Source organism: Scyliorhinus torazame, chromosome 4 (assembly GCF_047496885.1).
Source record: "Scyliorhinus torazame isolate Kashiwa2021f chromosome 4, sScyTor2.1, whole genome shotgun sequence".
Lineage (NCBI taxonomy): Eukaryota > Metazoa > Chordata > Chondrichthyes > Carcharhiniformes > Scyliorhinidae > Scyliorhinus > Scyliorhinus torazame.
Genome location: NC_092710.1, coordinates 275,733,894 through 275,761,647, shown reverse-complemented (window position 1 = coordinate 275,761,647; position 27,754 = coordinate 275,733,894). Strand labels below are relative to the sequence as shown.

The 27,754-nt window shown below is 42.8% G+C and overlaps 1 protein-coding gene across 1 annotated transcript in view; it reads left to right on the top strand.

Moving 5' to 3' along the window:
* The window catches only part of ttk (ttk protein kinase), an 84,242-nt gene extending 56,948 nt beyond the window's left edge, over positions 1–27,294 (top strand). Inside the window, 7 exon segments of the mRNA XM_072499811.1 lie at positions 1,911–2,062; positions 2,869–2,993; positions 4,704–4,781; positions 10,532–10,708; positions 16,694–16,784; positions 18,983–19,077; positions 25,573–27,294. Of these exon segments, the coding sequence (XP_072355912.1) occupies positions 1,911–2,062; positions 2,869–2,993; positions 4,704–4,781; positions 10,532–10,708; positions 16,694–16,784; positions 18,983–19,077; positions 25,573–25,650 (796 nt within the window). The 3' untranslated portion in view covers positions 25,651–27,294.
* Positions 27,295–27,754: the final 460 nt, after the last annotated feature.

Below are 27,754 nucleotides of genomic sequence, written 5' to 3'. Positions count from 1 at the left end.
CTGCCATTGAATACAATCATGGCTGAGCTCATCTCAGCCTCCGCTCCACTTTCCTGCCCATTCTCCATAACCATTCAACCCATTAGAACCTTAGTTAGGCCACACTTGGAATATAGTGTTCAATTCTGGTAGCCACACTACCAGAAGGATGTGGAGGCTTTAGAGAGGGTGCAGAAGAGATTTACCAGAATGTTGCCTGGTATGGAGGGCATTAGCTATGAGGAGCGGTTGAATAAACTCGGTTTGTTCTCACCGGAACGAAGGAGGTTGAGGGGAGACCTGATAGAGGTCTACAAAATTATGAGGGGCATAGACAGAGTGGATAGTCAGAGGCTTTTCCCCAGGGTAGAGGGGTCAATTACTAGGGGGCATAGGTTTAAGGTGAGAGGGGCAAGGTTTAGAGTAGATGTACGAGGCAAGTTTTTTACGCAGAGGGTAGTGGGTGCCTGGAACTCGCTACCGGAGGAGGTGGTGGAAGCAGGGGCGATAGTGACATTTAAGGGGCATCTTGACAAATACATGAATAGGATGGGCATAGAGGGATACGGACCCAGGAAGTGTAGAAGATTGTAGTTTAGTCGGGCAGCATGGTCGGCACGGGCTTGGAGGTGCCGAAGGGCCTGTTCCTGTGCTGTACATTTCTTTGTTCTTTGTTCTATTACTAATTAAAAATCTGCCTATCTCAAATTTACTAATTGTCCTGGCATCCACCGCATTCCGGGGTAATGAAGTCCACAGATTCATGACCCTTTGATGTAATTTCTCCGCATCTCTGTTTTAAATCTGCTACCCCTTATCATCAAAATATGACCTCTCGTTCTAGATTACCCCAGAAGAGGAAGCATCCACTCTACATCCATTTTGTCAATACCTTTTATCATCTTGTAAATGCTCAATTAGATCTCCTCTCGGTCTTCTAAACGCAAGAGAATATAGGCCTAAACTGCTCATAAGACAAACCCCTCGTCTCTGGAATTAATCTAGTGAACCTCCTCTGAACTGCCTCTAATGTAACTACATCCCTCCTCAAATAAGGGGACCAAAACTGTACACAGTACTTCAGATGCGGTCTCACCATTGCCTTGTACAGTTACAGCAACACTTTTATGCTCTATTCCTTTAGCTATTAAAGCCAAAATTCCATTTGCCTTACTTATTACCTGCTGTACCTGCAGACTAGTTTTCTGAGATTCATGCGCGAGGACACCCAGATTCCTCTGTACCGGAGCACTCTGAATAATCTCCATCTAGATAATAAGTTGCTGTTCCATTTTTTCGACCAAAATGGATAACCTCGCACTTATCCACACTAAACTCCATCTGCTAAATTTTGGCCCGCCCACTCACCCTAACCTATCTTATATCCATTTGTAAATTTCTCATTTCCTCATTGCAACTTACTATTCCATCAATTTTAGTGTCATCTGCAAATTGGCTATTGTACCTTTTATCATGGTCAACTCTTAACCTTGTCATGTTCTATTACATCTCCTATGTTAATGATCATCAACGTATTTTCTTATTTTGAAAAATATTTTATTGAGGCATCTATATATTTACCCATCAAACACTATTACAAAACAAGCCAACAGGGCTGCAAATAACCAAATCAACTAAATATCTAACACCCCACCATCCCGTTGCCCGACCTCTCAATTTTATCTCTTTTTCCCCCCCCCCACCCCCCCCAATGACACCCCTTGGAGAGCACAGTTAAATCCCTCTTTTTCATCACTACCAACCATCCAATTTATATTTTTTCAAATCTGCAATTGCCAGAAATCTCTTTTTTATAAAATAACACATTGCTGAAATTACACAGGTCAGTCAGCACCTAAAAAATAAATTCTAATATTGTGTATAATACTTTCAAATAATGTGGTTATATAATTGGTTCCTTTTTAATGCAGTGAGATTACTGAAAATTATATCTACATGGTAATGGAATTGGGAAATGTAGACTTAAACACTTTGCTCCGAAGAAAAAAGGTTATCAAGGCATTGGAACGCAAATTATATTGGGAAAATATGTTGGAAGCTGTCCACACAATTCATCAGCATGGTAAGTATTTGTAATTTTTTTGTATTTGTATTTTTAACCAAAGAAGATCAGCTTTCTCAAAAATGTTGCAGATGTGCCATAACATTCATGTAATAATAATCTTTGTTCGTGTCACAAGTAGACTTATATTAACACTGCAATGAAGTTACTGTGAAAAGCCCCTAGTCACCACACTCCAGCGCCTGCTCGGGTACACTGAGGGAAAATTCACAATGTCCAGTTCACCGAACAAGCATGTCTTTCAGGACTTGAGGGAGGAAACTGGAGCACCAGGAGGACACCCACACAGACACTGAGAGAACGCGCAGACTCCGCACAGACTGTGACCCCCCGGTCCCTCACGCTGTGAAGCAACAGTGGTAACCACCGTGCCGCCCTTGTGCCACAAGTGCGATGTTGCTCTCCATCCCCCAACCACCCCACACTGCACCTGACACCTAAATGGCTGCTCTATATGTGTGAGCTGAATGCAGTGTTGTTCCTCAGGCAATTGGCCAAGGGATTGTGTCCCTGATTACATTACCAATTTGGCTGGACTGTCAGTGTGGATCAGATTGGTGACAACAATATGGGGTTCAATACCTGTTCAAGCTGGGGTGGATTCAGGGCCTGCCTCTTTGCCTCTCCTGTGGTGATCTTTGTGGCGCTGTAGGTGAGACTTGCCTTCTGGCAGAGAACTGAAGAAGATAAATTTTATTTATCTTATTTTATAGACTTGTAAAATTATGGAATGTTCGGATTATGTAGTCTGTAATTTCATCCCCACCCCATGAGAAAATATAATGGGTTTATTTTTTTTCTTGTAGGTATTATTCACAGTGACCTGAAACCAGCCAATTTTTTGGTGGTTGATGGAATGCTCAAATTGATTGATTTTGGTATTGCTAATGAGATCCAGCCAGATGTGACCAGTATAAGTAAAGATGCTCTGGTGAGTTATGGGTGTTGTGTTATGCTGACTTCTGTAAAGATTTCAGCAGTTTTACAAAGCTTCTGTTTAAGGGGAACTTAATCATTTGTTGCACAGATAGCGTCTGTAAACCAGCAACCTCGGGACTGAGTCCATATTGAATTTTGGAACTTGCTGTTTTTTTGTGGGGAGGGGGTGAATTGGAAATCCTTAATTCAGTGAAAGGGTGGACGCAGGAAAACCAACTAGTGTGATTGCAAAGCACTTGAGGTGAATGGCCTTGTCTCTGATAATATTAATTCACTGCTCACATATCGGAGTGGATAACCCATTTCCCTACATCAGCGCATCCTGTTTAATATGAGAAAAGATCACTCAAATTGAAATTCTTAAAAGCAGCTGTAACTGAAAATTATTTTTATTCATACAATGTTGTACAGTACTCTTCTATATTTCTCTTTGAACTAATTTGGGCTCGCTGCAAGAAGGCAACCAGTGCCGATGGAACTTAAAGGCTTTTGGGAATGAAGTGTAATGTGGACTTCTATTTGGGTAGTCTTAATGGCATCAAAACGCAGTGCAGTAGCAAGAATAGGCATATGTCCTGATCCCAAGTAAAATACACAGATAAATATTCTCACTGATTGGATTCTGGGAGCATTCAAACATCTTTGTCACATCTACAATTGTGGATTCTGGGAGCATTCAAACATCTTTGCCACATCTACAATCGCTTAAAATGCAGGAAATAAAAGACGTGCAAAGCCTTGCCAATGCAGCAACTCCCAAACTTTTCCCAGCTGGATCTGTTGGGGTCAAATGTCACTAAATCACTCAAAATATTAGACACACAAAGTAGATAACAACTCAGCATGCCACCCCATCAATGCAACAGCTCCCTGAACAAGCCAGTAAGTTTCTTCACTCATTTAAAATTCTTGCATGGTCTGCTGTTTGAAAGAAAAATGTCTGGTTTTCAGTCACTGACAGTGTTTGGAGAGTCGGATTTGAGGTCCTGTACCTGTAACTAGGTACAAAGTTCCCTTTTGGTCAACCTGGTCTGGAATGAAGCGGCATTTGTACTGTTTTGATTTATTACAGATTTTTACAATGCATTCATTGGATGTTTCAGTGCTGTAAGTCCTTTTTACCAAAACAAACAACCTGGGTTGGATTTTCCGTTCGGGAGACTATGTTCTCCCACAGGAGCTAAATTACTTCTGTTTCACGCAGAAGCGATTCAATGTCCCTTGCCATGTAAATTTATGCAATGGGGGGATCGCGGGGGATTCCGGCATGAATGACACCATCGCACCTCCACCCCATCCCTGTAACCCAATAACCGGACCCAAACTTTTGGGACACAAAGGGGCATGACCAATTCACCTATCCTGCCCATCTTTGGACTGGACTGTGGGAGAAAACCAGAGCACCCAGAGGAAACCCACACAGACACGGTGAGAAAGTGCAATCTCCACACAGTCACCTGAGGCCGGAATTGAACCCGGGATCCTGGAGCTGTGAGGCAGCAGTGCTAACTACTGTGCCACAGTGCCGTCCCAAAGCAAGGTTAGCAAATATTCATGACTACAGTTCACTTTTAAAAGGACAGTACTATGTGAAGGAATCCCTAAGCTGGAGAAGTAACTTTCAGATTTTGATAGAAATGTGCGGATAATTTTTCAACTTCATCAGAGTATCAATCTCTGAATACTAACATTATTTCCTCAGGTTGGCACACTAAATTTCATGGCACCTGAGACTATTAAAGATACATTTTCCAATGGTGAAAACAGATCAAAGTCCAAGGTAAGAACCATGCTTCCAGTATGGTACATATTAAAATAGATTCTGTGCATGTATCAAATTTTGCTGAATTGTAGTTGCAGGTGCGACTCATTAAGAATCAGGGGCGGGATTCTCCCGCAACTGGCCGGATGGCCCGGCGCCAAGAGTGGCGTTAACCACTCCGGCGTCGGACAAACCGGAAATTGTGGAATCCCAACGCCAGAGGGGTTGGCGCCACGCCAACCAGCGCCGAAGGGCTGGCGCGTATTGGCGCATGCGCAGAACCGCCAATGTTGGTCCGCGCATGCGCAGACGAGCTGGTGTGTTTCCTGCGCGTGCGCAGGGGGATTCTTCTTCGCACCGGCCATGGCGGAGCCCTACAGAGGCCGGCGCGGAAGGAAAAAGTGCCCCCACGGCACAGGCCCGCCTGCAGATCCGTGGGCCCCGAACGCGGACCAGACCACCGTGGGGCCCCCCCCGGGACTGAACCCCCACGCATCCCCGAGGACTCACCTAGCCGGCCTACAAGCCAGGTCCCGCCGTGATGGACCATGTCCATTTCACGCCGGCGGGACTGGTCACAGAGCGACAGCCGCTCGGCCCATCGGGGCCCGGAGAATTGCCAGGGGGCCGCTGCTACCGGCCTCTGACCGGCTTGGCGTAAACCCCGCCTGAACACCGGCGCCGGAGAGTTTGGCAGCCGGCGTCGGGGCGGGATTCGCGCCGCCACCCAGGGATTCTCCGGCCCAGCAGGGGGTCAGAGAATCCCGCCCCACATGTCCTCCACATGTTTTGAGAATTGAACTGCTGGTTTACCAGAAAAAGAATAACTAATGAGGCTGGTGAAATAAGAATGCACCAAGAAAAGGCCACGTGAGCAATCTGTCATGGTGGAGTATGGAGAACAGAGGGCAGCAAAAACAACGAGGATTCGGACTTTTGTAACCACATGTTTCGGCACAAAATAAATATAACATTTTAGTATGAAGGGAATATTTGGCTAGGCAATAGGAAGTAAACATACAGAGGAAATTAATGGTATAAGGAGTGGGAAAATAAAAGGGACAGGGACATGGAACTAAAGGAGCAAATAATGGTGGATGATGAACTTGGTGACTGGTAATAGCGGATGGTTAACAAAGAAAGATATCTGGTTCCAATGGAAGTGGAGTGAGCAGATGGATAGTAATAGTGCTTGTGCATCAGCTAGTCCCGCTAAGCAGAAATAAGAAATAGATATCTAGAGCAAATGTGTTATTGGAAGGTTTTGGGGGGGCTATTGATCAAACCTTCCTACAGCTCCGGCTGATTCCTCCACCAGCCATCCAGCTCAATTCTCCCCCATGCCCACTCTGCCCATCAACAACCGAGGGATAGAAAGCAAAATAACAATATACACGAGGAGAGAAAAAATAAACCATAAGAGCATATACATACAGCCAGCAGAGGGAAATCAATGACCAGCAGCACTAATATCAGAAACCCACAATACATAAGTTATATTCTATGACTTACTGTGAACAATGCTGTGCAAAATAGACGTGCAAAAACATCTATTTTAATTGTTTGGAAAACAGTCCAGTTGTTATTTCAAATTCTTTTATCACTAGCTAAAACTCAGTCTCTTGCTGATGCAGACCAACTTAATTTACTCACCGACCATTTCCCTCTTTACCTTCCAACTCCCCATTGCAACTAGTATATTAAAACTTCTTTGTATGGCTTTCTTGCGTAACGTGTCAATTTTGTGTCAGCGTTTAGAATAGAAATTTATTATATAAACATTTATAAGAGAAATCCTATATAAATGTTTCACTCTCACTTTTTGAACCAATCAAATAACATTTTTTTTTTTGAGTCTGCCCTATTTCCTCAATTTCTAAAATGTAAAATATTGTTAAAATTCTGAAAAATAACATCTTACAATTGCATTGTTATTTTATATCTTATAACATCTTTCAAATGTTTAATTGAGGATTTCAGCATTTCCAAAAAGCATGTCACCCTGACTTGGACAAAGGGTGATCCTGCTGTAGAGCAATGTGTAATGTAATTTTCCCACGGTGTATCTTAAACATTCAGCTAAATTAACTAATAAATTTGTACTGATCACACCTTTTAAAGCTTCTGCAGCTTCAGGTTTCAAAACAGTTTTTAGGCTGAGGCATATTGCCTTGTTTTATCCTACTTTGTGAATTAATAAAACCTCATCATTACAATTATCACCTGTATTTGTTGATGCCGCTTATAATGTTTACATTTCCCTGATATCGAACAATAGACAGTGAATGACTGACCAATGATCAAAAGTACACATCCAGTAACTAATTGTGAGATATTGAGGTAGATTTTTATGTTCACTGATAAAGCAGTGATCTAATGAGTGGGTCCCCTGTCGATTAGTCAACACGACTGTTTGTTTTGCAATGTGCACCCCTCCCTATTTATTTCTGAGTATTATAAAGACCATAAACAATAGGAACAGGAGTAGGCCATAGAATCTATCTATCTCAGGACTCTGCCCCCACAGCTCTTTGTGGCAAGGAGTTCCAAAGACTTGGCCCTCTGAGAGAAGAAATTCCTCCTCGCTTCGGTCTTAAATAAGCACTCCTTTATTCTGAGACAATGCCCTCTGGTCCTAGACTCTCCCATGAGGGGAAACCTCCTCTCCACATTTACCCAGCCAAGCCCCTTAAGAATTCTATATGTTTCAATGAGATCACTTCTCATTCTTCTAAATTCCAATGAGTAGAATCCCAACCTGTTTAACCTTTGCTCATAAGACAATCCCTCCATACCGGGGATCATCCTAGTGAACCTCTGAACCGCCTCCAATGAAATAATATATTTCCCTAAATATAGGGACCAAAACTGCTCACTGTACTCCAGATTTGGTTACACCAGTACCTTGTACAGTAGCAACAAGACGTCCCTACTCTTAAACTCCAACCCCCTTGAAATAAGGGCCAACATTCCATTAGCCTTCCTGATTACCTGCTGCACCTGTGTGCTAGCTTTCTGTGTTTTGTGCACAAGTACCCCCAAGTCCCTTTGTGTAGCAACTTTCTACAATTTTTCTCCATTTAAATAATACTCTGCTCTTTTGTTCTCCCTTTTAAAATGCACAACTTCACATTTTCCCATGTTATACTCAGTTTACCAACTTTTTGCCCACTTAACCTATCAATATCACTTTGCAAACTGTATCCGGCTCACAACTTGCCTTTCCACTTATTTTCTGTATCGTCTGCAAATTTGGCTGCAGCACATTCACTTCCTCCTTCCAAGTCATTAATATATATTGTAAACCGTTGCAGTCCCAGCACTGATCCTTGAGGAACCCCATCGGTTACAGGTCGTCAACCTGAAAAGGAATCCCTTATCCCCACTCACTGTTTCCAGCCCATTAGCCATTCTCTATCTATGTCAATATATTACCTCTTGGCAGCACGGTGGCCTAGTGGTTAGCACAGCTGCCTCACGCCGCTGAGTTCCCAGGTTCGATCCCGGCTCTGGGTCACTGTCCGTGTGGAGTTTGCACATTCTCCCCGTGTCTGCGTGGGTTTCACCCCCACAACCCAAAAATGTGCAGGGTAGGTGGATTGGCCACGCTAAATTGCCCCTTAATTGGAAAAAATAATTAGTTAATCTAAATATTTTTTTGAAATTACCTCTTACACCATGGGCTCTTATTTTATGACTTAACCTTTTGTGAGATACCTTGTTGAACGCCTTCTGTAAGTTCAAATACAATACATACTGGCTTCCCTCTGTCCACTCTGGTTCAGACTTCCTCATAAACTAATAAATTAGTCATACACTCTTTCCCTTCCATGCAGCAATGCTGACTGTTTTATTAGATTATGATTTTCTAAATTGCTGCTATTACTTCCCTGATGCAATCAAACATCTTTTTCAACAATAGATGTTAGGCTAATCGGCCTATAGTTACCTGCTTTTTGTCTCCCTCCCTTTTTGAAAAGGGGTGTCACATTGGTTTCCAATCCCTCGGTACTTCTCCCGAATCCAAGGGTTTTTGTAAAATTGCAACCAATGCATCCGCTGTCTCTGTAGCTACTTTTTTTAGGATCCAAATATGCAGGTCATCAGGGCCAGGGGACATATCTGCCTTTAGTCCCATTTGTTTGTCTAATACTGCTCCAATGATGGTGATGGTAATTAATTGCTCCCCCATATTCTTTTGTATTAATGGGATGCTTGAAGTATCTTCCACCGTAAAGACTGCTGCAAAATATCCATTTAACTCCTCTATTTCCTTATTCCCCATAACTTTCTCCTCTGATTCATTCCCTAAGGATCCTATGTTCACTTTGACCTCTCTCTTCCTCTTCATATATTTAAAGAAGCCATTCAGTTTTTATATTCCTCGCTAGTTTGCCCCCTTAGTTTATTTTCTCTCTTTATTATCTTTTTAGTACTCCTTTGCTGGATTCTGCATTTATCCCAATCTTCAGGGCTCTCACTGACTTTTGCCTCCTTGTATGCTTTTCTTTCAACTTAATACTGTCCTTAACTTCCTTGGTTAGCCATGGTTGGTTTATCCCTCTCTTAGAATCTTTCCTCCTTACTGGGATGTATTTTTGCTGAGAGTCATGAATTATTTTCTTCAATGTCTGCCACTACATGTTTACTGTCTTGATCAAGGTGACTTGTCTCCCAGATTACTGCTTGGGCAATGAAGACTAAAATCTGCCCTCAATTTATAGCTTTGCAGGTATCTCGAGCAAAACTACAAACCAGACCGCCTGATTCATGATGCTCCAAACCCATGTTGTGTAACTAGGCCAGTGCTGTAGCCCTCCCCTCGATATTGACGAGATAAAAATCCACCCATGAGCCACACCTCACCTTCCATATTCCACCCACCCCAGTTCTGCTGCACTCTAGATTTTCTTTCCAGAAAAGAAACCAAACGAATTGTTTATTTCATCATCGTGCTAAATCCTAGCACCCCACTGCACTGAAGTCAATATTCAATACTGTTCTCATTGCTACCAAAATAGAGGATAATTCAGTTTAGCTAGTCCATTTATACTATTAAGTGTTATTATTAAGTGCCAACATTGGGTATTTTGCTCCTGCTCTGTCGAAATTACTGCATCAAAGTGGGATACGCCCTGAAGAAATTCTCAACTGGTATCTAACTCCAACTGATGCATCGCGTTACATTTTCTAGCATATTCTCAACGTTTAACTAGTTCAAATTTTATTTTTACTAGTTCTAAGAAAGTGGCTCTCAGCATGTCATACCTCGGCAAGATACAAATGGAGACTTAAATTTGTGCAGCATAACTTGTTTGCTGACGGGTAAAGTAATTAAAGTAAAAGCAGAAAATGATGGATCATCAGCAGACCAGGGACCATCTATGGAGGGAGAAACAAAGTTAGCTCGGAATGTAGCATGGAAATAGCTGTTGGGTTGTTTTTGAGATAGATAGCTCATTGCTTACACGATTCTTCTGGCCATGCCAATGCCACTTTCTGAAGTATAAGTTTGTGATTTAAATTATAAAATCTATAGCATACAGATGTTGTACCATTTGCTTTTTGCTACATATATATCATCTTTGATCACTCCTTGGAAGTAAAACGAAAATGCTAATTTAAAAAGTGCTGATCATTTTAGCTCAACACATTTTTCACACACATTAACAGAATGTTTAATGGCTTATTATCTAGATCTATTCCACCATGATCAGTGCCATGCTAAAAGGTATACCCATGGAATTGCATTGTGCTCTACATTACAGATAAGCCCAAAGAGTGATGTGTGGTCCCTTGGCTGTATCTTGTACTACATGACCTACGGGAAGACTCCGTTTCAGCACCTTACAAATCATATCAGCAAATTACAGGCTATTACAGACCTAAACTATGAAATACAATTCCCTGCTATTCCAGAAAAAGATCTCCTTGATGTGCTGAAGGTATGCAATATTCTGCCAAACTAATCATATAAAACAGCACTTGTTTTAAATTCTCATCTTGAAATCTTCCTCCACCTCCTAAGGGTTTCGGAAAAAAAATAATTTTTACAGGATGTGGCTTCGCTGGCTAGGCCAGCATTTGTTGCCCATCCCTAATTGCCTTTGAGAAGGTGGTCGTGAGTTACCTTCATAGAATTTACAGTGCAGAAGGAGGCCATTCGGCCCATCGAGTCTGCACCGGCTCTTAGAAAGAGCACCCTACCCAAGGTCAACACCGCCACCCTATCCCCATAACCCAGTAACCCCATAACCCAGTAACCCCACCCAACACTAAGGGCAATTTTGGACACTAAGGGCAATTTATCATGGCCAATCCACCTAACCTGCACATCTTTGGACTGTGGGAGGAAACCGGAGCACCCGGAGGAAACCCACGCACACACGGGGAGGATGTGCAGACTCCGCACAGACAGTGACCCAAGCTGGAATTGAACCTGGGACCCTGGAGCTGTGAAGCAATTGTGCTATCCACAAGGCTACCGTGCTGCTTGAACCTTCTTGAACCGCTGCAGTCCATGTAGTATAGGTACACCCATTGTGCTATTTGGGAGGGAGTTCCAGGATATTGATCCTGCGACAGTGAAGGAACGGCAATATATTTCCAAGCCGGGATGGTGAGTGACTTGGAGGGGAACATCAGAATGGTAATGTTCCCTTGTATCTGCTGTCCTTGTCCTTCTAGGTGGCAATGGTCGTGGGTTTGGAAGCTGCTGCCTAAGGAGCCTTGGTGAGTTCCTGCTGGCATAGTGTAATGTTAACTCACCTAGTAATCCAGAGGTCCAGATTAATGGCCTGGGGGCATGGGTTCAAACCCCACTCATGGCAGCTGCTGGAATTAAAATTCAATGAATAAAATCTGGATTTAAAAAGATAGTTTCATTGTCGCCATTCCTGAGACTATCATCAATTGTTAAAACCCATCTGCTTCACTAATGTCCTTTAGGGAAGGAAATCTGCCATCCTTACCTGATCTGGTCTACATGTGACTCCAGAACTTCAGCAATATGGTTGACTCTTAACTGTCCTCTGAAATTGCTTAGTAAGCCATTTGGACAATTAGGGGTGGTCAACAAATGCTGCCCTTGCCAGCGAAGCCACATTTTGTGAATGAATAAAGATTTTTAATAGTGTGCTGACTACCATGGATATTCATTGGCTTGATCCATGATTATGCTTGGCAAAGTACCGCAGTGGTTTGCCATTGCATTCTACAGTATGGTTAACCAGGAGCCACGTCTATTCTTGCCTGCCACCAGGCGTTTTGGAGCAATTTACAGGTTGATAATCAACCATTTGGCCACATTATGAATGAGCTTTCCATGGCCATTAAGCCCTGAAGTGACACTTGAATCCGGGGCTTCTAGCCCAATGATGGGGATATTACTAATTCACCACAGGACCAACCCCATCTTGAATGCATGTGTGTGTGTCCAACCAACCTGATTCCCCAAGATGGCAAGAGAAAATTTGTCACAGCTGCAGATTTTGGGAAGGCTGTTATTTTAAACCACTTTGTATTAATAACTTCTCTCGTGGGTGAGCCCTGAAAGAGAGCCTCGCAATCTTCATGGGAAATCTATGCTGTAAGCACTACTGTGAAAGTTCTTCCAATAAAGAGGGACAAATGACTAAAAGCATTCAATTGCCTTGTGTAGGAAGTAGGGAATAAGATAACAGAGAAGGCACACTGAATTAGAACTATTGTTCATGTGCAGGATAAGCAACAAGGTTTGAATGGCCTGATTCCCATCCCCACTCTCCACGATGCAAGTGAAAATATAAATTTGGTTTTCCCTTGAAAACTGCATTTTGAAATGCACTGTGGGGGTTGGATTTTCTCTACAGAATAGCCATTGGAGTGCTCAAAATCTAGTTTCCACTAAAGACCTGGGAATAATTTTTTGAGTGGGACTTAAAGAAATTGGATCATGTCCATAGAAGGATTATTGATGTCCAAAGGGCTGCTTTGGCGTCTACTGGGTTGGAGGCCATGAAGTTAAGCCACAAGTTGCAAAAGGATTTGATGTGTGGGAAGTTGGTATAGGTGGAGGATCAGGTGGAGCGGGAGAAGATCTCAGACCTGGAGGCTAGCACTATGAAGGTGCAGGCTGCAGGTGCTAGAAACAGGACAGCAGAGAGGTGGGGAGCAGTCGGGCAGCTCAATAGAATGCTGGGAGAGATTAACTTGTGGTTTTGAGAAGGGCAGCTGGTGGCTGTAAAAAGTAAATATAAAAATTCACTGAACTATAAATTTTAATTTTAGAAATAAAATCAAATTTGCCTTCCCATCAAATGAAAAGCAACATGGCGATTGAAGTTGGAGGGAAAAGAGATTTGAGATTGCATCGCACAGCGACCAGGTGGTGGACTGAAGTACCTGTCTGAGTACTCCAGTTGCAAATTTTTTCTGTTGCAATTTTCAACGAATTACTTACAAGGTGGATACAGGCCAATCAAACATTGGTGATTATTCTACATGTGGGCAACTTTTAAAAAAATTATATATTTTATTCCAAACATTATCAAATTCTTATATACAAAGGTTTAATTATATATCATGCAAACAGTTTGTCATTTTTATTTTAACAAAATAACAGCGACAACCCTAAATCCCCCACTCCCCTGATCTGTCCTCTTCCCCAGGGAATTTACCTGGAGCATCTCGTTCTTGCTCATATTCAATCTATACCTTGAAAAGGATCCACATTTTTTTCAACAGTTCCATAATTTCTCCCACACCCAAGAGGATCAGAAACGCACAACAAAACCTTCATGTAAAGGGGCACTCTACATTCCTCACTGCCCCCCCCCCCAAAAAAAATACCGTTCTCATGACGATCTATGGCCAATGGTTCAATCGGTAGCGTGAACAATAGTGGATCCCTGTCACGTGCCCCTATGTAGTTGGAAATATCCTGAGCTCACAGCATTAGCCCGGACACTAGCCGTGGGGGCATTATATAGCACTTTCACCCAGGAAGTAAAAGTAGGACCAAACCCAAATCGCCCCAAGACCTCGAAGACGTAGCTCCACTCCACACGGTCAATGACCTCCGCATGGAAAAGATTACTTCAGGCACTTGCTCCACAGAGGGCGACATGACCACATTCAAAAGCCTCCTGATTTTGGGTGACAACTGTCGGCCTCTGACAAATCCTGTCTGGTCTTCAGAGATCACCTCTGCTAGGCACCCATCCAAACGTTTCGCCAGAACCTTAGCTAGTATTTTCGTGTCAGTGTTTAATAATGAAATAGGCCTATCAGACCCACACTCATGGAGATCTTTGTCCTTTTTCAGGATTAGAGAAATCATAGAATCATAGACTTTACAGTGCAGAAGGAGGCCATTCAGCCCATCGAGTCTGCACCGGCCCTTGGAAAGAGCACCCTACTTAAGCCCCACGCCTCCATCCTATCCTCTTTATCCCAGTAACCCCACCTAACCTTTTTTGGACACTTAAGGGCAATTTAGACTGGCCAATCCACCTAACCTGCACATATTTGGACTGTGGGAGGAAACCGGAGCACCCGGAGAATACCCAAGCACAGACGGGGAGAACGTGCAAACTCCACACAGACAGTGACCCAAGCCGGGAATCGAACCAGGGACCCTGGAGCTATGAAGTAACTGTGCTAACCACTATACTGCCATGCTGCCCGAGGCCTGCACAGGGTGGCAGGCAGCACCCCTCTCAGCAGAGAGTCGTGAACATTCCTATAAATGCGGCGCCAACAAGGCTGCGAACTGTTTGTAAAATGCGGCCAGAAAACCATCCAGCCACGGTGCTTTCCCAATTGCACAGAACCAATACAGTCTATAACTTCCTCCAACCACAACGGTGCCTCCAGTCCCACCTTCTTCACCCTTTCTACCACTGGGAAGTCCAATCTGCCTGTAAATCGCTCCATCTCTGAGCCATCCTCTGGCGGTTCAGACTTGTGTAGCCCACAATTTTTTTTTTTTTTAAAAGCTCCATTAATCTTGTTGGGGCCGTAACCAACATCCCCCCCCCCCCCCCCCCCCCCCCCCTCGTCTTTAACCTGAGCTATTTCCCGTGGGGCTGCCTGCCGTCTCAATTGGTGAGCCAATCTTTCTCTCTGCCAGCAATTCTGCCGTAGGGGCTCTGGAAGACTGCCGACCCACCTCCCAAGAATAAGTCTACCAGGCTCTGCCTTTCAGCCCTGCCAGCCTTATCCTTGTGGGCCTTGTGTGATATTATTTCTCCCCTGCTCACCGCCTTCATCGCTTCCCAGAACGTGGAACCCGAGACCTCCTCATTCTGGTTGGAATCTGTGATTCCCTATAGCGGAAGCCACCCTTTCACAAAACACCATCTGCTGGGAGTGATGTGTCGAATCTCCATGGTGGGCACTGGGCTCGGCCCGTCACTAAGCGCATATCCACATAGTGTGGAGCATGGTCCGATATAGCAATCGCCGAGTACCCAGCTCCCACCACCCCCGGGATTAACGCCTTTACCGCTATGAAAAAAATCTATTCTGGAGTAGACCCGATGCATGTGAGAGAAGAAGGAAAACTTCCTTGGGTGACTAAATCTCCATGGATCTATCCCCTCCCCCGATCTGTTCCATGAACACAGCCAACTCTCTTGCCATCCCAAAAGTAAACAGAGACTTGGGACTTGACCTCTCCATCCTCTGGTCTGGTACACAATTGAAATTTTCCCCCATAATCAACTGGTGAGTCCTGATCAGGGATGACTGCCAACACCCTTATAATCAAATCTGCGCTGTCTTAATTTGGTGCATAAATATTCACTATTACCACTGGTGCACCACTAGCACCCCACTCACCATAATATATCTCCCCTCCCCCAAGGGTCTTTCAAAATACTAATTGCCATAAATGCCATCCTCTTATTGATCATGATCGCAACTCCTCTCAACCTCAAATCAAAGTGGGACACCTCCACCCATCCTTTCCTCAGTCTCGTCTGATCCCTAATTTGCAAATGTGTCTCCTGCAAGAAGACTATCTGCATTCAAAGTTCTCAAATGAGTACACATGGGCAATTGTTCTAATTTAATGTGTCTTCTCAAGTTATCTTATTCCTTATTTCCTACACTAGGCAATTGAGGGTGTTTTTAGTTATTTGTTTCTCTTTATTGAAAGGACTTCCATATTAATGGAGAGCGTACAGTATAGAGTTCCCATGAAGGCCCTAGCGGTGAATAGCTGAAGTTTATGAGGAGATACTTGTGCTAGTGAGACTTTTCACCGAAGTAGAAGAGGCTAAGGAAACCCAAAAGATTTTAACATTGAAGGTGTTTGCTTTGTGAACCGGCAAAGACTATTTTCACGACTTCATTTAAAATTGTTATTGATGTCAGGAGGTAGGTTAGGAAGCATATCTTCATACAATGTGTTTTTGAAGTATGGAATGATTTGCCACTGGGAGGAGTTAAAGCAGAGGTCATTGCACCTTTTAAGGGAAAAGTGGATGCATATTTGAAGCAGGAGTGGACACGAGCTAAAGGAATTCCATGGGTCAGTGGGTTTAGTTGTAAATCTGCCTATCAAAGAACAAGCACTAAAGAAATGGACCAAATAGCTTCCTTCTATTCTCCAAAATGTTATGGTTCTAAGATGCAATTACCAGGGTTTGAGTCTTGTATCTGTTCACATGAGTGAAAAAAGTAATTGTGACACCATGTTTAATACAAGTACTCTTCTGAATGGTGCAATAAAAGTCCACACTTAAACAGTGTAATTTAATTAATTGAGAATGTAAAAATAATGAAGCGATTTCTTTCAGTCATTATATAAGATTTGAAATGGCAAGAAAATTGAGGCTGACATTTGATGTTATTATTTTTACCTGAAGTTGAAGTGCTTAATATAACTAAATATCTTGTGATGTGGTCCCTTGGTCCATTACATGAGTTAAGTTTTATGTCAATAGAAATGCTTAATAAGGAATCCAAAGGAAAGGATATCTATTGCTGCACTGCTTGATCATCCCTACGTACATCTCCAATTGCAGCAACAATCCGGTAGGTCATTTAACTTTGCATTGACTTTCTAATGAATTACACTTTTAACACCGTGAGCAGAGGACACCAATTAAAGATCATTGACAAAGAAACATATTTTTTTATAGAACATATGTTATGGTTTGAAATGCATTGTCTAAAAGGGTGGTGGAAGCAGATTCGGTAGTAACTTTCAAAAGAAAATTAGATGTATTCTTGACATTGAATAAATATGCAGGGCTATAGGAAAAATTACGGGTGGGTGCAGAGTAGGCATTAGAGGCCAAACAACTGCACCTAGGAATCTTCAAATCTTACAGTCCAAGATTTTTGCATCTTGCTGCAAGTTTTTACATGTCAATGTTTCAAAGATGAGCTGAAACAATCATAGAATAAATCTAGTGTTGAAGGGGCAACCTAAATTGGTTTGGGTTCTATGTGGGAAAGCACCTAGGTAATTGTAACCACATTATTGTAAGGTTTCAATTGGCTGATGAACCAAAATTTGTGAGAATCTGCAGGAGGAAAGATTGGGGAAGATAGCCCTGTATCCATTGGAGTTAGAGGTGATCTTATCAAAACATACAAGCTCCTGAGAGGACTTGGCTGGGTTAATGTTTGTGAGAGCCGAGAACTAAGGGACGCTGTTTAAAAATAAGAGGTCTCCTATTTAAGAAAACATTTTGTTGAGTCCTAAGTCTTTGGCACACTCTTCCCTGGAGAGCAGAGGAGGCAGGGCCATGCGTATATTTTAAAGCAGTGGTCGATGGATTCTTTTTTTTTTTTAGAAAACATTTTATTGAAGCATTTATAATTTTAACATTTAAACATTCTAAACAACAGAGCGGTCCGACACACGCAACGACACCACAATAACATACCCAACCTCCCTCTCGCCCTACCTCCTGACTGCCCGTTTATTAGATTCCCTATCCTTATTCTACAGTGGTCGATGGATTCTTCACTAACGAGGCAGTCCTAGGTTATTGAGGTTAGGCGGAATGTGAAGTTGAGTCCACAATCAGATCAGCCATGATCTTGTTGAAAGGTGGAACTGGCTCAAGGGGCCGAATGTCCTAATTCGTATGTAGTACTGAGGGAGTAATGAACTGTTGCAATCACGGTCCTTTAAAATTATACATTGAACCAAGGCTCAGTTTGCCCCCTCATAGATGTAAAAGATCCCATGGCACTATTTCATGAAAAAGCACTGACATTATCCCACAGAATGGATACAGCATAGAAGGAAGGCATTCAATCCATCATATCTGAGCTGGCTCTCCAAAGGAGCAGAATACCTAGTGTCACTCACTCCCTGGCCTCTGCCTGTAGCTTTGCACATTCTTCCTTGTCAGATCATAATCCAATTCCCCCTTCAATGCCTCAATTAAACCTGCCTCCAACAAACTCAGGCAGTGCATTCCAGATTCCAGCCACTCGCTGCGTGAAAACTCTTTTCATTCTAACTCCATTGCTTCTCATGCCAATCTCCTTCAATCTGTGCCCTCTTGATCTTGATCCTTCAACCAATGGAAACAGTTTTTCCGTATCTACCCTGTCTAGACCCCTTATGATTTTGTATGCGTCTATCAGACTTCCTCTTCCACTTAGTATTTATCTCAATTAACATTGCAAAAAATATGTTGTTCACCTTTTCCAGATCACAGGGTTCTGGGTGTGTGGTGAATGCATGTATTGTGCATAAAGCATCAGTTGCAGAGGAGCGGTTAGATGGACTAGGTGGTCTTTCCTATGTACTTTTACTCCTTTGTTCTTAATAGGCTATCCAGATTGGAATTCTTTCCTCCAAAGAATTGTATAAAGGCACTAACATCATTCTTTTAAAAAAGATATGAAATTTATCTGCATGGGGAAAGAAGGGGAAGTTGAGCTTTGCAGCAGAACATGGAATTTTAAAACCTTTCTGAAAATTCATTGCGAAAAAGTGATTGAAACGTTAGTTGGCCATTGAATGTAAAACAAAATGAGACTCTCTATCCCTTTGTGTGTGAGTGAAATGTTTCAAAGGATTTCTTTTAATGTGAACTTGCAAGTTGCATAATGACTGGCGAGAAAATATGGGACAGGGCTGCTGATTTGGGATCAAATTTTAACTGAGTAAGTGCCACTTTTTGAAGACCATGTTCCTGTATCTGGCTGAACTGCTTGAGTTTGTGTGTTTACATAACAATGGAATAATTCTTTGTTTTGTGTAGCAGTGGAACCCAGCAAGACATCCAAGAAAGAAATGCATCACATCTTAAGCCAGTTGGTAGCTTTGAATTCTCCAAACAGCATCACAAGGGCAGCTAGAGTAAGTCCTATCCTGATTATTAGTTCATATTTTGGAATTGTTGATTGTTTTGTAGTTAGCTGCCCACTCTTTTTAAATTAGGAAATGCTGCAAAATATCTAACATTGTTTTTCTGTAAATAGTAGCTTGCTTTATTTGTATACAAGTAAAATAACCAGAATCAAGCTGTCTTAAAACTAGAAATGTCCAAAATTGGAACATTTTTGTAATAGAGCACTTTACTGTTTAGTCGTAGCTCACTGGCTTTTGTTTGCTTGAAAAATGCTTGCACAGACTTGAAATAGGAATAGCTATGCTTAAAGGCTGGTTAAAAAAAACATGATGTCGTACAATTTGTTTTTCTCTCCTGAGATGTAGGTGCCATTGGCTAGGCAGCATTTACTGTCCAGGAATATCCAAATATCCAAAAATGTCTTGCTCCCAAGGGTGCTGGACTTTAGAAATCGTACCTGCAATAAGTGTTTAAAATTACTTTGAAATACAGGAACTGTTTTCCACAAACATCCATTTCATCCGGATGTTTTTTCTCCAGTTTCCCCGTTTGCCGTGCAACATTCAATGGAAAATCTCCTGTAGGTGTTGCTCCTTGTGTTGGTGATGTCTATAAACCACATTTTCCCATGGTCATGCATTGACCTGGCTGTGGGGTCAGCTTAAAGATGTATTTTATCATCTCTTATTCCTGATCCTTCTTTTTTTGCCCCCTCCCTGACCCAACTAACTGCCTAAGCGAAATTCCTGCCTCTGCTCAGTTACAAAGTCAGATTGGAAATTCAGCGATGTTGGTTCGAATCAAGGACTTTGGACCCTGAGTGTCCAAGAAAGGCTGAAAAATTGTGCCCGGTGTCTCTGCAATTTTCGCTCTCACTTCCCTCCATATCCTTGGATGCATCTCATCCAGATGCAGTGCCATGTCCACTGTAGGTACAGGCAGCCTATCCAATACCTGTTCCTCAATTTTTGAATACTCCTTATGATCGAATTTCAGCATCTTTCACCATGACCTCATGGACAATACTCATGGACAAAGACGAGAGTGGTCCCAAAGGAAGAGTGCTAAATTGGGGAAAGGCCAAGTATAACAAAATTCGGCAGGAGCTAGGGAATGTGGATTGGGAGCAGCTGTTTAAGGGTAAATCCACATTTGAAATGTCAGAGTCTTTTAAGGAAAGGTTGATTAGAGTGCAGGACAGACATGTCTCTGTGAAAATGAGGGATAGAAATGGCAAGATTAGGGAACCATGGATGACGGGTGGAATTGTGAGACTCCGATGAAAAAGGAAGCATACATAAGATCTAGGCGACTTAAAACGGATGAAGCTTTGGAGGAATATCGGGAAAGCAGGACAAATCTCAAACGCGCAATAAAGAGGGCTAAAAGGGGTCATGAAATATCTTTGGCTAACAGGGTTAAGGAAAATCCCAAAGCCTTTTATTCGTATTTTACACATGTGAGAAATATGAGAATGACTAGAGCGAGGGTAGGTCCGATCAAGGACAGTAGCGGGAGATTGAGTCTGAAGAAATAGGAGAGGTCTTGAACGAGTACTTTTTTTCTGTATTTACAAATGAGAGGGGCGATATTGTTGGAGAGGACAGTGTGAAACAGATTGGTAAGCTCGAGGAAAGACTTGTTAGGAAGGAAGATGTGTTGGGCATTTTGAAAAACTTGAGGATAGACAAGTCCCCCGGGCCTGATGGGATATATCCAAGGATTCTATGGGAAGCAAGAGATGAAATTGCAGAGCCGTTGGCAATGATCTTTTCGTCCTCACTGTCAACAGGGGTGGTACCAGGGGATTGGAGAGTGGCGAATGTCGTGCCCCTGTTCAAAAAAGGGACTAGGGATAACCCTGGGAATTACAGGCCAGTTAGTCTTTCTTCGGTGGTAGGCAAAGTAATGGAAAGGGTACTGAAGGATAGGATTTCTGAGCATCTGGAAAGACACTGCTTGATTAGGGATAGTCAGCACGGATTTGTGAGGGGTAGGTCTTGCCTTACAAATCTTATTGAATTCTTTGAGGAGGTGACCAAGCATGTGGATGAAGGTAAAGCAGTGGATGTAGTGTACATGGATTTTAGTAAGGCATTTGATAAAGTTCCCCATGGTAGGCTTATGCAGAAAGTAAGGAGGCATGGGATAGTGGGAAACTTGGCCAGTTGGATAACGAACTGGCTAACCGATAGAAGTCAGAGAGTGGTGGTGGATGGCAAATATTCAGCCTGGATCCCAGTTACCAGTGGCGTACCGCAGGGATCAGTTCTGGGTCCTCTGCTGTTTGTGATTTTCATTAATGACTTGGATGAGGGAGTTGAAGGGTGGGTCAGTAAATTTGCAGACGATACGAAGATTGGTGGAGTTGTGGATAGTAAGGAGGGCTGTTGTCGGCTGCAAAGAGACATAGATAGGATGCAGAGCTGGGCTGAGAAGTGGCAGATGGAGTTTAACCCTGAAAAGTGTGAGATTGTCCATTTTGGAAGGACAAATATGAATGCGGAATACAGGGTTAACGGTAGAGTTCTTGGCATTGTGGAGGAGCAGAGAGACCTTGGGGTCTATGTTCATACATCTTTGAAAGTTGCCACTCAAGTGGATAGAGCTGTGAAGAAGGCCTATGGTGTGCTCGCGTTCATTAACAGAGGGATTGAATTTAAGAGCCGTGAGGTGGTGATGCAGCTGTACAAAACTTTGGTACAGCCACATTTGGAGTACTGTGTACAGTTCTGGTCGCCTCATTTTAGGAAGGATGTGGAAGCTTTGGAAAAGGTGCAAAGAAGATTTACCAGGATGTTGCCTGGAATGGAGAGGAGGTCTTACGAGGAAAGGTTGAGGGTGCTAGGCCTTTTCTCATTAGAACGGAGAAGGATGAGGGGGGACTTGATAGAGGTTTATAAGGTGATCAGGGGAATAGATAGAGTAGACAGTCAGAGACTTTTTCCCCGGGTGGAACAAACCATTACAAGGGGACATAAATTTAAGGTGGAAGATATAGGAGGGATATCAGAGGTAGGTTCTTTACCCAGAGAGTAGTGGGGGCATGGAATGCACTGCCTGTGGAAGTAGTTGAGTCGGAAACATTAGGGACCTTCAAGCGGCTATTGGATAGGTACATGGATTACGGTAAAATGATATAGTGTAGATTTATTTGTTCTCAAGGGCAGCACGGTAGCATTGTGGATAGCACAATTGCTTCACAGCTCCAGGGTCCCAGGTTCGATTCCGGCTTGGGTCACTGTCTGTGCGGAGTCTGCACGTCCTCCCCGTGTCTGCGTGGGTTTCCTTCGGGTGCTCCGGTTTCCTCCCACAGTCCAAAGATGTGCGGGTTAGGTGAATTGGCCAATGATAAATTGCCCTTAATGTCCAAATTGCCCTTGGTGTTGGGTGGAGGTGTTGAGTTTGGGTAGGGTGCTCTTTCCAAGAGCCGGTGCAGACTCAAAGGGCCTCCTTCTGCACTGTAAATTCAATGATAATCTATGATTAATCTAGGACAAAGGTTCAGCTCAACATCGTGGGCCGAAGGGCCTGTTCTGTGCTGTATTTTCTATGTTTTTCTATATTAAGGAGCAAGAGGGTAACTAGAGAAAGGATTGACCCACTCAGACAAAAGAGGGAATTTGTGCGTGGAGTCAGAGGAAATGGGTGAGATTCTTAATGAGTACTTTGCATCGGTATTCACCAAGGAGAGGGACATGACGGATGTTGAGGCTGGGGATGGATGTTTAAATACTCTAGGTCAAGTCGGCATAAGGAAGGGGGACGTTTTGGGTATTCTAAAAGGCATTAAGGTGGGCAAGTCCCCAGGTCCAGATGGGATCTATCCCAGGTTACTGAGGGAAGCGAGGGACGAAATAGCTGAGGCCTTAACAGCTATCTTTGCAGCATCCTTGAGCACGGGTGAGGTCCCGGAGGACTGGAGAATTGCTAATGTTGTCCCTTTGTTTAAGAATGGTCGCGGGGATAATCCAGGGAAATATAGACCTGTGAGCTTGACGTCAGTGGTAGGCAAACTGTTGGAGAAGATACTGAGGGATAGGATCTATTCACGTTTGGAAGAAAATAGACTTATCAGTGATAGGCAACATGGTTTTGTGCAGGGAAGGTCATGTCTTACAAACCTAATAGAATTCTTTGAGGAAGTGATAAAGTTAATTGATGAGGGAAGGGCTGTAGATGTCATATACATGGACTTCAGTAAGGCATTTGATGAAGTTTCCCATGGCAGGTTGATGGAAAAAGTGAAGTCGTATGGGGTTCAGGGTGTACTAGCTAGATGGATAAAGAACTGGCTGGGCAACAGGAGACAGAGAGTAGTGGTGGAAGGGAGTGTCTCAAAATGGAGAAAGGTGACTCGTGGTGTTCCACAGGGATCCGTGCTCTGACCACTGTTGTTTGTGATATACATAAATGATCTGGACAAAGGTACAGGTGGCCTAATTAGCAAGTTTGCAGATGATACTAAGATTGGTGGAGTTGCAGATCGCGAGGAGGACTGTCAGAGAATACAGCAAAATATAAATAGATTGGCGAGTTGGGCAGAGAAATGGCAGATGGAGTTCAATCCAGGCAAATGTGAGGTGATGCATTTCGGAAGATCTAATTCAAGAGCGGACTATACGGTCAATGGAAGAGTCCTGGGGGAAATTGATGTACAGAGAGATCTGGGAGTTCAGGTCCATTGTACCCTGAAGGTGGCAACGCAGGTCGATAGAGTGGTCAAGAAGGCATACAGCATGCTTGCTTTCATCGGACGGGATATTGAGTACAAGAGTCGGCAGATCATGTTACAGTTGTATAGGACTTTGGTTAGGCCACATTTGGAATACTGCGTGCAGTTCTGGTCGCCACATTACCAGAAGGCTATGGATGCTTTAGAGAGGGTGCAGAGGAGGTTCACCAGGATGATGCCTGGTGTGGAGGGTGCTAGTTATGAAGAAAGGTTGAGTAGATTAGGATTGATTTCGCTGGAATGACAGGTTGAGGGGGGACCTGATTGAGGTCTACAAAATTATGAGAGGTATGGACAGGGTGGATAGCAACAAGCTTTTTCCAAGAGTGGGGGTGTCAATTACAAGGGGTCACGATTTCAAGGTGAGAGGGGGAAAGTTTAAGGGAGATGTGTGTGGAAAGTTTTTTACGCAGAGGGTGGTGGGTGCCTGGAACGCTTTGCCAGCGGAGGTGGTAGAGGCGGGCACAATAGCATCATTTAAGATGCATCTAGACAGATATGAACGGGCAGGGAACAGAGGGAAGTAGATCCTTGGAAAATAGGCGACAGCTTTAGATAAAGGATCTGGATTGGCACAGGCTGGGAGGGCCGAAGGGCCTGTTCCTGTGCTGTAATTTTCTTTGTTCTTTGTATGACCTGGGTAACATCTTCCTTGGTGCAAAGTATTTATTTATTACCTTAGCCATGTCCCCCACCTCTGTGTGTAAATCTCACTTTTGGTACCTAATCGGCCCTACTGCTTTTACCACCTTGTTACTGTTTATATGCCCATAGAAGACTTTGGGATTCTGGTTTTATGTTTTTCGGGGGCTGGTTTAGCACAGTGGGCTAAATTGCTGGCTTGTAATGCAGAACCCAGCCAGCAGTGTGGATTCATATCCCGTACCAGCCTCCCCGAACAGGCGCCGGATTGTGGCGACTAGGGGCTTGTCACAGTAACTTCATTGACGCCTATGAGTGACAATAAGTGATTATTATTATTATGGGGCTGGTTTAGCACAAGGCTAAAGAGGTGGCTTTTAAAGCAGACCAAGGCAGGCCAGCAGCACGGTTCAATTCCCGTACCAGCTTCCCGGAGCAGGCGCCGGAATGTGGCGACTAGGGGCTTTTCACAGTAACTTCATTTGAAGCCTACTTGTGACAATAAGAGATTTTCATTTCATTTCATTTTTATGTTGGCTGTCAGTCTCTCTCTTCGTATCCCTCTTTACTTCTCTTATTTGCTTTTTCACCTCCCCTCAGAACCTTTTATATTCAGCTTGGTTTTCAATTATATTTTCCATTGAATCCTGATCTGCTTGGCCCACCCCATTCTCAAGCACCAGTACTAGCAGTGCCTCCTTTCCTGTAGGACTGGACACATTCTACTGTTTTTATTTATTTTTTTTAAATCTCCTGAACTTACTATAGGGTTTCTTGCCCCACTCTGCCCGGTTTCCTCCCACAAGTCCTGAAAGACGTGCTTGTTTGGTGAATTGGACATTCTGAATTCTCCCTCTGCGTACCCGAACAGGCGCCGGAGTGTGGTGACTAGGAGATTTTCACGGTAACTTCATTGCAGTGTTAATGTAAGCCTACTTGTGACAATAATAAAGATTATATTATTACAAGCTGTCTGTGCACTTGCACATTCCAATTTCTGAAAAGTAAGGTTTGTATCATTGAATTCGCATTCAATCCTGTATTGTTACAGGTAAGATTTTAACAATTTTCAATGTTGAAACAGCAATGCTCTGGAAAATAACACACTTTTTCCAACATTTTGTAGACTTTATGGGAACAGTGCAACAACGGCCATGATCTTGATGTGTCTGCTTTTATGAAGTCATCCCATCACAATTTGTAGCAAATACGATTATGTATACCTCTGGAAAATGTGGATCAAGCAAGAGAATAGCCGATCCGAAGACTGGGAGTTTGGACATGTCTCTTGGAACATGTACTGATGAGAAATTGATCTCATCCCTGTAAAACTGTCTTGTGGCTGTCACTGATCTTATTTGTGTCACCATGGTGATTTACCATTCAACTGTAATAGCAATGGCATACAAGAATCTGCTGCATTACAACACAACGGAAGGGACTGAGGTGTTCACCCTAAGAACTTAGCACTATTTTTTTTGTTAAATAGGAAATTCAATGTTTCCACAAATAATGGGAGAAACATGTTTTTCTTTTCCTCAAGCACTCCCATGTCGGGTTTAGAAATTGGAAGCGAAGTATAGCTTCCATCTATGTTTCGCCAGTCTTGGAAGGCCAGCCACCATTACATCGCCTGATCTTTCTGTATGATTTCTTAATGGTCTCCGAGATTATCAAATTAAGTTTTGGGTTTGTTCCCCTACATTATCTAGGTTCAGGAACTGAATAGAGGCTCTCCAAACTCATTCATATTCAGCTACCAGAGAGTTTAACCCCATTCTTTTGGGCTAGAATTCAACCTGTGTATCAGGCTTTAAAATCCTCAATTTAATTGGTCAATCAATTAGAATTTGAGGTGAGTAAAAGTTGGAGGTTTCCCTGCCCGTTATAATGATTTTTTTAAAAAAATTATCAGCAACCCGATTAGTAAGTCGGTGTGCAGTACACAGCTGCCTGCACATATTATGATAACCTGTAAATTCTTTGGAGTGAAGAAACAGCTACAGCACATGGTCTAAGCTAATTATACAAGTACATCTGTATTTTACAAAAATGCAAATGTTGATGAATCTAACTGAGCTATAATCAGATGATTGCAGTTGTTATTAATATGCTAGACCTAATTGATTTGTAAATGTAAATAAAAAGAACATGTAAGTATATTATTACCTAAATAGCTGCCTACGGTTCATCATCAATGCTCTGTATATTTGTTTGTCCTCTAATAGGTATATATTATCATAACTTCTCCACTACAAATCTCATGAGATTTGGAAATATTTGTGCAAAAATCATAAAATACATGATTTAGATATCGGCAAATTTGATGAGTTTGTTGGATAATTAGTGTTACATTGATGCCTTGGGGAGAGGAAGAAAAAGAGCATTAAATTGTAGATCTGGTCAACTTAAACTGAAGGGCAAGTTGAAGCTAACTGGCAATTCAAGTGAAATTTTGAGATATTAGATATCACGATGTTATGGTGTGAGCTGTAACTTTAGTAAAAGTTTGACCATTTATGGCTAGCTCATGCATTCTAAACATAATACAAATTTGCTTCAAAGTATATGATAATTACTATTGATGAGAGATTCTCTGCAGTTCCATGTACTGTTTGTTGCTCACTTGAAAATGTGGTTTAAATAGCAAATAAAATTGGTTTAATATTCCAATTCCGTATTTGTACCAAATCAGCCATTAGCTTTTTTAAAAAACTTTGATGTAATGGTTACAGTACCAACAGGTCCATTTTTAACTTATCATCCAGCTCGGCCTATTTATGTACTCTGATTTGACGATTTAGTTTACAAGAAGGCGCTTCGAATTCAGTAAAGATTGTAACCAACAGCTGTTTCCTGGTCCCTGAATCTTTATCCAACCTCAAACTAGACATTTCTTATATAAATTCCTGGGATGTGAGCGGGCTAGCATTTGTTGCCCAAAGCCAAATGCCCTTGATAAGGTAATGAATGCTGAGCTGCCACCTTGAACGGCTGCAGTCCACATGGTGTAACTACACCTACAATGTTACTTAAGAAGGTTGTTGCAGGTTTTACACCCAATTAAAGTGAAAGAGGGGTCACAGTTCTAAGTCAGAAGGATGTGTTGCTGGAGAGGAACTTGCAGTTGATGGTGTTCCCATGCATCTACTTCTCTTGTCCTTTGAGGTAGTAGAGATAGTGGGTTTGCATGGTACTGTCATAGAAGCCTTGGTGAGTTGCTGCAGTGCATCTTGTAGATCGTATACACTCCTCCCACTGTGCATCACTGGTGGAGGGAGTGAATATTTAAGGTGTAAATGGGATGC